General features: G+C 43.4%; 1 protein-coding gene across 4 annotated transcripts; it reads right to left on the bottom strand.

The window, feature by feature from the left end:
- Positions 1 to 1597: 1597 nt before the first annotated feature.
- On the bottom strand, positions 1598 to 10940 carry LOC306929700 (nicolin-1-like). 4 transcript variants are annotated; one of them, XM_079510331.1, is made up of 8 exons: positions 10725 to 10940; positions 9806 to 10000; positions 8818 to 8971; positions 7940 to 8113; positions 6651 to 6764; positions 4970 to 5038; positions 4216 to 4320; positions 1598 to 3434 (listed from the first exon to the last, which is right to left on the bottom strand). In XM_079510331.1, the coding sequence occupies exons 3-8, from the start codon at positions 8968 to 8970 to the stop codon at positions 3393 to 3395; spliced, it is 657 nt and encodes a 218-aa protein (XP_079366457.1). In that variant the 5' UTR covers position 8971; positions 9806 to 10000; positions 10725 to 10940; the 3' UTR covers positions 1598 to 3392. The 4 variants fall into 4 exon arrangements, with proteins under 4 accessions (XP_079366457.1, XP_079366458.1, XP_079366456.1 ...); XM_079510332.1 differs by having other exon boundaries at positions 8818 to 8974; XM_079510330.1 differs by lacking the exon at positions 9806 to 10000.
- Positions 10941 to 11470: the final 530 nt, after the last annotated feature.

The following is an 11470-nucleotide window of genomic DNA, read 5'->3' on the forward strand; positions in this document are numbered from 1 at the left end:
AGTCCACTATAACCACCCACTCAGTCCACTATAACCACTCACTCAGTCCACTATAACCACCCACTCAGTCCACTATAACCACCCACTCAGTCCACTATAACCACTCACTCAGTCCACTATAACCACCCACTCAGTCCACTATAACCACCCACTCAGTCCACTATAACCACCCACTCAGTCCACTATAACCACCCACTCAGTCCACTATAACCACCCACTCAGTCCACTATAACCACCCACTCAGTCCACTATAACCACCCACTCAGTCCACTATAACCACCCACTCAGTCCACTATAACCACCCACTCAGTCCACTATAACCACCCACTCAGTCCACTATAACCACCCACTCAGTCCACTATAACCACCCACTCAGTCCACTATAACCACCCACTCAGTCCACTATAACCACCCACTCAGTCCACTATAACCACCCACTCAGTCCACTATAACCACCCACTCAGCCATAATCTGTTCACACTGCTACTGTCAGGCAGGCAACACCACAGCAGCAAATATGCCGCACAGACTAAAACCGTACCAATGATTCACAATGCAACAACCTTGCAGCATGCAACTACTTGCAAACATTATCCCCAAGTAGTTTCAGACTAAAACCGTACCAATGATTCACAATGCAACAACCTTGCAGCATGCAACTACTTGCAAACATTATCCCCAATATGGTAGTTTCAGACTAAAACCGTACCAATGATTCACAATGCAACAACCTTGCAGCATGCAACTACTTGCAAACATTATCCCCAATGGTAGTTTCAGACTAAAACCGTACCAATGATTCACAATGCAACAACCTTGCAGCATGCAACTACTTGCAAACATTATCCCCAGGGTTAGGGGTTAGGGTTAGTTAGGGTTAGGGGTAGTTTCAAGTTGCATTGGTGCAGATTGACCTAACACTGTTTTGAATAGTTGCATTGGTGCGGTGTGGCCTTAAAATAGTCTGGGTTTCAAAACTATGCAATTTACAGTAGTAAAGACCACCAAGACAAATACTTTTACTTACAATACTTAATACCTTACATTCAGGTGCTGATTTCTCATTAGGAAAGAAAACGGTATACGTGTTGACCTCCTTTTCTAGCAGCAACTGTAAAAGAACCTCTGGAGGTTCCACGGTGCTGTTCCACACTGTAGTGTAAAGAACCTCTGGAGGTTCCACGGTGCTGTTCCACACTGTAGTGTAAAGAACCTCTGGAGGTTCCACGGTGCTGTTCCACACTGTAGTGTAAAGAACCTCTGGAGGTTCCACGGTGCTGTTCCACACTGTAGTGTAAAGAACCTCTGGAGGTTCCACGGTGCTGTTCCACACTGTAGTGTAAAGAACCTCTGGAGGTTCCACGGTGCTGTTCCACACTGTAGTGTAAAATAAGCTCCACCGATTTCAGGGAGACACTATTGGGAGATCTGTTCCAAGGCTACTATCAGCAGCAGATTTCCCAGAGTCCCCAGTGTTCAATATTAAAGAGTTTATTTTTGTGTTACACATGGTGATGCTATTGTGTGCAGTGAAATGTTGGTGTGGCCTCCCACACCACCATCTGCCAGACCTAAAATAAAACAAACATAATAAAAACAAGGTAATAAAGGTTTTATTACAAGGGTACTAGTAAGTAATACGCTAATATTATTAGTATATTGATGGCAAAGCGGAACAGTCATTATCCAGCACAGGGAAGAACAAAGTAGGATGCAAACAACAAGAGTACATTACTGTAAAAGTGGAATAATTTAACAAAGGGAGCTCGTTCGTACTGTATGTCCCTGTGGCTTTTCTTGTTTCTCATCGAAAGCTATTATACAACAATATGCACATGATATCGTTTGTTGGGTTGCTGAAGGATCATAAGAAAAGTATAGCCTGCACTCTCTCCATGTTAGATGTATTGATGTTTCGAGCATAGGCATCAGGTCAGGTCTGTTTGACCTGACAAAAAGCATAGCAATAACTCTAACATTGTTTATGAGTGCGCAGGTTCTATTATTTCCTTTTTCTGCATACAAATCTCTCTCATATGGTCTTACCCCCCGAATGCATTGTGTGCCTTTCTTTGGTCAAGTTCACACACAACTATACATACTCAGTGCATTCCTGCCATCCAGTGGTGGCAGTGGTGTATTACAGTATAATATAATGTAGCCTTTCCAGCCCAATCTAACCACATTCTGATTTACAATCATTAGCTGTTGTTGCATTTCACCACATGTATTATATTTTATTGTCCTATAAGCTTCAGTCAATATGCAGAAGGCAATGTTTATAAACTTTCTCAATCCGAATGATAAATGTAACATACTTCGTCCCATGCTCAGAGTCTCAGACCAACACAATGTTGTTGTTTTTTTGTCCTGTTGTATTACAGCAGGATCATTTACATGTCACATCTCATGGTGTAGCTCAGGATCATTTACATGTCACATCTCATGGTGTAGCTCAGGATCATTTACATCACATCTCATGGTGTAGCTCAAGGATCATTTACATGTCACATCTCATGGTGTAGCTCAGGATCATTTACATGTCACATCTCATGGTGTAGCTCAAGGAACAGGATCATTTACAGTCACATCTCATGGTGTAGCTCAAGGAACAGGATCATTTACATGTCACATCTCATGGTGTAGCTCAAGGAACAGGATCATTTACATGTCACATCTCATGGTGTAGCTCAAGGAACAGGATCATTTACATGTCACATCTCATGGTGTAGCTCAAGGAAGAACAGGTGACTGATTTACAAGAGTTCCATGCAGTGGTCCAAAGTAAAAAATGTAAATCGCAATATTCTAAAGATTATAAAACTATGCCAAGGAGTATGCATACTGTAACATTGTGATTGATTCCATGTTTTAATTATCTACGCAAACTGTGTGACTGTGAGGAAGCCCCGGAGGGGGTTGACAAAGCACGCGTGGCTGGCTTAGACCATTACAAAGCTGGAGAACGATTAAAAGGCTCCATAAAAGCACTTATTCATTCCCAGTGAAACATAATCTAACGTGTCATTATTCCCACAGCCGTATCGTATCTGAAACATTGGCTGAGTAAATGATCATTAATGCCAAGCGAGGATTGTTAGTAACTTAGCTTTGGGGGGAACATTAGAACACAGTACATTCTAAAATAACAGGCCAAGGCTTCTGTCTGCCTAAGAGTTACAGGATGTCTTTGATCATTGCCTGTAAAATAACGAGTTAAACATTTCTTTATACCAAGGGGACTCCATATTTCATTCATTTGCTACATCTAGTGAATGGATCTGGCCACGACTGTGGAAGTCATTGCATAGCAGTGTTACTGTAGCTTGCACTGGTCCTCTGCGTGGTCAATGATGCAGAGTAGTATATTCTCCTATGTAGATCCACCCATGCTATGTGAAAGACAGCAAGTTGATATCATAGCAGCCGTCTACCTGTTGGAAAATAAAGAACAATCAAGTGTTGTTAGTCCCCGCCTACACACACACATACACGCACGCACGCACTGTGCACTAGGCTGTCCTGAAGACCACAATAGTCTGTCTGTCAGCAAAATCATTATCAATCATATAAATCCCGGCATATTTCCCGGACCTTTGTTGGGTATGATCAGTACACTGCACTGAAGATATCATTAACATTTGGGTTCAAAATGCCACAGGACAAGGTCTCAATCAAGGGCAAGGAGACATTTACATAATCACTATTCACTAATATCTAAATTACATATCTTGACAATTGCGTAATGTTGGTGGAGGTATGACTACTGAGTGTGCATCTTTGTAGTACTGATCCTGTTTTTATTATTTTCTGCAGATAGAACACAGCTGCCTGAATTTCCACACGCCAACACGTCTTCTGGCTCACTAGCAACTTCTCCACATCCAGGTAGAAGGCTTCCATTCTAAGCAATGCCTATATATGGTGCAGCGAGTGGTAACCCTAACCCTAACCCTAACCCTAACCCTAACCCTAACCCAATGCCTATATATGGTGCAGCGAGTGGTAACCCTAACCCTAACCCTAACCCTAACCCTAACCCAATGCCTATATATGGTGCAGCGAGTGGTAACCCTAACCCTAACCCTAACCCTAACCCTAACCCTAACCCAATGCCTATATATGGTGCAGCGAGTGGTAACCCTAACCCTAACCCTAACCCTAACCCAATGCCTATATATGGTGCAGCGAGTGCTTTCTGTGTGTTTGACTCACATCAAATCTGCCGATGGAGGCTGTGGTTTGGTTGGTCTGCATGACCTCAGTCAGAGCCCACATCTGCTGGATACTAGAGGACACCGTCTGGGGGTGTGGAAGACCCTGGCACGCATGACCAAACAAACAATTACACAACATCCACACAGCAACCTCATTGGATACTAGAGGACACCGTCTGGGGGTGTGGAAGACCCTGGCACGCATGACCAAACAAACAATTACACAACATCCACACAGCAACCTCATTGGATACTAGAGGACACTGTCTGGGGGTGTGGAAGACCCTGGCACGCATGACCAAACAAACAATTACACAACATCCACACAGCAACCTCATTGCCAGAGAATAAACCTCACCATTGTACATTTCTGCAAACCACTGACGCGCTGTCAGCAGTGGGCCTGAACCCCCGAGAGGTGCCCCCGAGTGACGCATTGCCCGAGCAACTGGCCGCGCCAAAGCCCACTGCTGCTGGCCCAGCGCAGTTTCATACTGATAGAAGGCACCGAATAGTAAATATGTTCAGTTATATGTATTAAGACTTAAAACATGTAGGCTTGAGTCAACATGGTCAGCATCTGCAAATTGTTGACACATAACGTTTTGGGGATTAAATTACGTCTTTGTGGAAGGCCAAACCTGCATTTGCTGATTTTGCACTGTAAAACTTGTAAAACACACGCACGCACGCACGTCGCACGCACACACACGCACACACACACACACACACAGTCACACACACACGCTTACCTCTAAATCTGTGCTTTGGTCAACAACGGTCAAGTCAGACAGCCAGTCCCGGACCTCCTTCTCTGGATCCTGAAACCAAGTGGACCTTATTTCTACTTACAACAGCACAAGCTGTACATCACTGTGTATTCTGACCACAATGAGTCTACAAATCAGTTCAGATAAGTGCGGTCGTAACTAATTAGTGTACTTAAGATGTGTTTTTATGTTGTGGTTCGTTGAGTTAAACAGTGTATTAATACTTAGCTTACATTAATATGCTGTACTGTACATTCAAGTTGCCCTCTGTAAGTTTTAAGTCTCCTGACAGAGAGAACTACTAACTGCAACTGTAACACCCGGACCCCGGCATTCGAACATGGGAGGTGTCCTGCCCAGCACCATGATCTAAATGTCTCAACTGAATATTAGGAAGACCACATACTTGGTTAGAGTAATGTTTTGTTAATTAAAACCAGGAAAGCGTCTGTGTAACAACTTTAACCATTGTTTTATACTTTTGCTATACAAACATAGCAGATATACAAGCTAATAGCGTGTCACTTTGTGCCGCACTATAAGCTTGTAGATCTATTTTTTGAAGAGACATGTTCCAAAGCATTTCCGGGGGTCCCCAGACATGTTCCAGGGGTCCCCAGACATGTTTCCGGGGGTCCCCAGACATGTTTCCGGGGGTCCCCAGACATGTTTCCGGGGGTCCCCAGACATGTTCCAGGGGTCCCCAGACATGTTTCCGGGGGTCCCCAGACATGTTCCAGGGATCCCCAGACATGTTTCCGGGGGTCCCCAGACATGTTTCCGGGGGTCCCCAGACATGTTTCCGGGGGTCCCAGGGGTCCCCAGACATGTTTCCGGGGGTCCCCAGACATGTTTCCGGGTGTCCCAGGGGTCCCCAGACATGTTTCCGGGGGTCCCCCGGCATGTTTCCGGGGGTCCCAGGGGTCCCCAGACATGTTTCCGGGGGTCCCCAGACATGTTTCCGGGGGTCCCCAGACATGTTTCCGGGGGTCCCAGGGGTCCCCAGACATGTTTCCGGGGGTCCCCAGACATGTTTCCGGGGGTCCCCAGACATGTTTCCGGGGGTCCCCAGACATGTTTCCGGGGGTCCCAGGGGTCCCCAGACATGTTTCCGGGGGTCCCCAGACATGTTTCCGGGGGTCCCAGGGGTCCCCAGACATGTTTCCGGGGTAATACTATACTATACTACTGTACTGTACTGTACTGTACTGTACTGTACTGTACTGTACTGTACTGTACTGTACTGTACTGTACTGTACTACTACCCCTGCATGACCTGCTTTGTATTGTTACAGTAATACTACTACCCCTGCATGACCTGCTTTGTATTGTTACAGTAATACTACTACCCCTGCATGACCTGCTTTGTATTGTTACAGTAATACTACTACCCCTGCATGACCTGCTTTGTATTGTTACAGTAATACTACTACCCCTGCATGACACTGCTTTGTATTGTTACAGTAATACTACTACCCCTGCATGACCTGCTTTGTATTGTTACAGTAATACTACTACCCCTGCATGACCTGCTTTGTATTGTTACAGTAATACTACTACCCCTGCATGACCTGCTTTGTATTGTTACAGTAATACTACTACCCCTGCATGACCTGCTTTGTATTGTTACAGTAGCCAGAATCCAGTTTAGATGAAAACATACTGGCTCTACGTAGGGATGTATTTTGATGGCCTCCAGGTTGAAGGTAAGCCAGGCAGATGAAGGCTGTCTCAGGATCAGCCTCACAGATGCCACGTTATCCGGCTCCACCTTCATCTGTACAAGGAAGGAATTACATGTGATGGTTCTAAGGCCTACCACGCCTTTTTATCAGGTACGAGAAAACACTGTTTTTACTGCACATGATAATGATAATTTCATCCAAAGAAAGAGGTGCTATCCACAATACAAGCAGGCATGCATGGCATTAAATAGTGATGTTGGTTTAGGATTAGTTACTGAGGAAGCCTATGTTGAATCATTATTTCACAAGAAAAACATCTTATAGTTATCTCCCATCATCCTAAAATGATCTCAACCAGGACAGACCAGGACAAATCCCAACTACCAGTCCAATACAGAGCACTTCCAACATGGCCAAAATAATTTAAAGTTCAAATAGCAAAACCATAAACGGAGCATAAACAACAGCGCTGAACTGTGTGTGGCTTGGAGCACAGTCAAAAAGTCAAATAACCATCCACCATATGGCTCGATTTGCAAGAGAATAAACAAGAAATAAACGAAATGGGGAATAAACAATGAGTTAGCGGGTAGCACTGCTGTAAATCGACTCTACATAGCTTACTGCGGTGCCTTGTTATGACAGTTGGCTTGGCTGCCCTCCAAGGCCAGCTGATGGAATGTAAACTGTGCTGATCCCTGGCAGCCTGTGTTGGCTTTATGCTCAATGGGAATGCTGGCTTGTGGATTCTGAGGTAGATTGTGGCCGTGGCAGACACAGTAAGTGCGCAGTAGTGATCCACTTGCAGTGGAATTACAAAGGGAAATCCACACCGGGAGAGGATTTACTGTACTGTTGCTGTTTTAATGTCAATTTACGTTAAATATACAAACGGATATGGATGAAGCCACTCCGTCCGGGGCGGGGAGGCTCACAATGTGTTGCGGGCTGTGCTACAAAAATAATAATAATAATGCAGCAATATACTGTATCATCATGCTTGCCAATACTTGCATGGATACAGAGTCAATATGACACAAAATGCAGTTTTGAAAAATAAATATCGGCTATGGTGCCAAATAACACAAACAGATGTCTGACTCTGAGCTTGTTGCAACAAAGGCAAAAAATGCAAGAGACAAAATGAAGACTATTGAAAAAACAGAATCATTTTCTACTACAATAAGAAGTGTGCGCGTGCACACACACACTGTGACACACACGCACGCACGCACGCACGCACGCACACACACACTTCCCAGCGTACCTGAGACCTGTGTATATAGAAGTAGTCCTGTGACCCTCCCTCTGTGTGCGGGTTGGCCATCAGAGCCAGGTCCCTTAGAGCAGTGCTCCATTTAGCATCGTGGCCTGGATTCCTCCTCAACAGACGCACAGTCACAAAGGCTGTGTAGTAGTTCTTAAAGGTAATCCTGTCAATCTGGGAAGAAAACATCAAGTATAGATTATCCCATTTAGGCCTGACATCGAAAAAAAAAAAAAAAAGTTAGCTCTGAAAGAATATATATTCAAAGATTTGTGCCGCATTTTTTACGATTTTTCAAAAATAGCAGACCTACAAGCTCGTAGCGCGCCACTCGGTGGCACGCTATGAGCTTGTAGGTCTGCTATTTTTCAATAGCTAAAGTATAACATAATGCTTAGTTAAAACACCAAAAGGGGTTCCCGTCTAGAATGGGTACCGTTATATAACAGGTGTTATAATCACTAGAACACGATTCAAACCCATAATAGTGCACGCTAATTAGGGCCTTGTAAATGTAATGTAAATGCTATACCTATGTGTTTGTCGTTTGTTAATACTAACAAAATGTTAGTCACAATTTAGTAAGTTACTTGAAAGTGCATACAATAATTTAGTAACTACTGTCAATTAATATTAACTGACCAGATTATGTTGAGATAATTTGTACAGATAGTTTGAATTGAATGCAAAGCGTATAGCTAGCGTTACATTTTCAGTAGGCTTGTCTAAAAAATCACACCCGTGTGAACTGGTGAGTGACGTCACATACTAACCATAGCAACCATGCTCACCCGTACAAGCACAAACACACACGGGTACTAACAAAGCCAGTTGTTGGAGTGGTTTGCACCACTCAAAAAGCGCCAGGCACAGCTTACATTGACAGTCTTTCCGAAGGGCAGAGTGACATCCACCACAGAGACCCCAGAGCGAGACGAGTCTGTCTTTGCATCTCCAATCTGCAGGTAGACTGGAGATTTGATGGTACAGCTCACAGGCTGATTGATATCACCGCTGATGCTCATCTCCATTCTGCTGTACAATACAGGTATGGGCTTAGTTAGAGTATATTTCACAGGAATCATGTAAAGAAAAGCATAGATAGATAGATAGATAGATAGATAGATAGATAGATAGATAGATAGATAACATGCATGCTTGTTGATATAGATTTGTAGTTGTTACATCCCCAACAAAGAGGTCCAGGTGTGATTTTGTACAAAAGTGCATTATTGGCTATTTCCCCTAATATAAGCCCTCAATGGGGGTTGGGTTTTTTGTGCTAATTTGCTTATTTCCATCGAAATAAGTAGTAAAGTGTGTCGCTTGGGATACTATTTACATTATGAAGAGAGGATATCTACAAAAGAAATAGATTTTTGAGCGATGGAAATAAGCGAATTAGCACAACACCCCATAGCCCCATTCAATTCAATGCAATTCATTGAGGGCTTATGGTAGGGGAAATAGCCAATAATGCACTTTTGCACAAAATAACACCTGGACCTCTTTGGTGGGGACGTAACAACTACAACTAAAGGTAAGAAAGCCTTCTAGTATGGAATTCTCCTTTAAGTGTGTTGGTTACTTATAAAGACGCAGGTGGAGACAATAACATGTTTATTAGGGGGGAGGGGGGGGGAATTGTACATGCAAAGGCAAACCTACCTGTTATATTGTTTGATCAATATCAATAATACATGTTTGTATGTTTCTAGTTTTTAAAGTAACAATATATATGTATTGCTATTTATTTATATTTATTATATTTATCACTAGCTAACGCTAGTCATGTTTTCATTTAAGATGGTTTAATGTCATAGCAATTTCTCAAATGAAATGAAATGAAATGAAATCTATATTTACCCAGGGTATCTGGGCTAAGCTCAAGAACTTGTTTCCAGCCAGGCCCTGCTCATAGAACACATTTCATCGTAGTGGTTCAATGCCTTGTTCAAGGGCACCTCAGCGGTGGTAATTTTAACGTGTCGGACGGCTGATTCGAACTAGGAACCTTCCGGTATCAAGACCGCGCCGCTATCCGTTCGGCCACCGCTGCCGCTAAATCAGGTTAAGGAGATGAAACATGGCACATGCTGCTTCATGAGATACTGGAAACAGGATCAGGAGCAAATGTATCGGTGTGTAAATAAGTGTAAAAGGTACTGCGTGTGCAAATCGGACTGGTCTTTTGATGAATTCTTTTTTGATGAATTCCTGTTCTGTCTATAGAAGTGTCTATTTGTACGTCTCTAAATGTTTTGATGATTTGAACATGGTGGACCCTGTTGGAAACAAGTGTAATGCTTAATTGGGTCGTCCACTCACAGTTAACAGCCTTTGTATTGAGTTTGTGCTTGAAATGTACTGTAATTCTGCAAACTGTTAATAAATTCTTCAATCAATCAAAAACAAGGGAATAACAGTACAACTAGTGACTAGTGAGCTGTGCTTTAGGGCCCAGCAAAATTATGTTGCTGGAAACTATAAGCACTCACTGCCACAGTATGGCAGCACCATGGACAGCGACTTTGCACTTACAAGCCCAAAGCCGACAGTATTGAGACTCTCAATTCACATTTTCTAATGCAACTGACGGTAAAAACTGTGACCTGTTTAGTTTTCATCTTTCCAGGGATTTGTGCGCATGCAATTAATGTTCAACATTATATTAACGTGACGCAATGGTGCCAGGTTACCATGAAATGTGCTTTATTGATCGGACCATGATGTCATGCTAAGCATCCATTTAACATTTAGCCAGTCAAGTCATTATGTTCCTTACCAGGCGCTGGTAAGTGTAACTATATATGTACCGATGTCTTCTTCATCGCTTGTCCATTGCTCTCCGATACAAAAGGTCAAGCAGGAAAAGAGTTTGAAGAACAAACATGCGCTGTGTCAGTTAGTTCCATAGACGTGCAGTTCTGTGCAGCTAAAATGCTCTGCTACTTCCTGGTTGCCCTCAAGGATAGTCTAAGAAGGATGAGACGCGAAGACCGTACGGGCGACGCCATGTTGCTTTGGAAGGAAAGAAACATGCGCAATGGGCTATATGCAGCCAACACTTCCGCGTTCAGCTTCCTTGGTCTCAACTGCGCATGTTTCTTTCCTTCCATGGAGCACCATAAGCAACATGGCGTCGCCCGTACGGTCTTCGCGTCTCATCCTTCTTAGACTATCCTTGGTTGCCCTTGGTTGCAGAACAGTAACCCAGACGACGTAACGTCTGTGTTAAAGGAGCAGCAGCGCCACTCATATGAATACAACAATGAATACAAACTCTAATTATACTCTAGGTATACTCTAGGTATACTCGTTAGTAGCCTGCTGACTTTTAATACTTTTAAAATGGGGAAGGGGCTGAATTTAAGCAACATATTGGCTGTTTGCTTGCTTGCTTAGAATAACAACATTCTGGTTGTAATTGCATAACACAGACACTAGAGGGTAGTCTTCCTCCATGGTTAACGACTAAACAAGTTCTAGATTCTAGAGCTTGACTCTAGCTGGGAGAAGAGTGAGAGTGAA

The sequence above is a fragment of the Electrona antarctica genome, assembly GCF_951216825.1.
Source record: "Electrona antarctica genome assembly, chromosome: 9".
Classification (NCBI taxonomy): Eukaryota; Metazoa; Chordata; class Actinopteri; order Myctophiformes; family Myctophidae; genus Electrona; species Electrona antarctica.

Coding starts and splice junctions, on each gene's coding strand:
- LOC306929700 (XM_079510330.1), bottom strand. CDS start 8,970: ATGGAGATGAGCATCAGCGGTGATATCAATCAGCCTGTGAGCTGTACC. Junction 8,114..8,817: donor CCTTCGGAAAGACTGTCAAT/GTAAGCTGTGCC, acceptor TTTTCTTCCCAG/ATTGACAGGATTACCTTTAA. Junction 3,435..4,215: donor CCTCCATCGGCAGATTTGAT/GTGAGTCAAACA, acceptor ATTTTCCAACAG/GTAGACGGCTGCTATGATAT.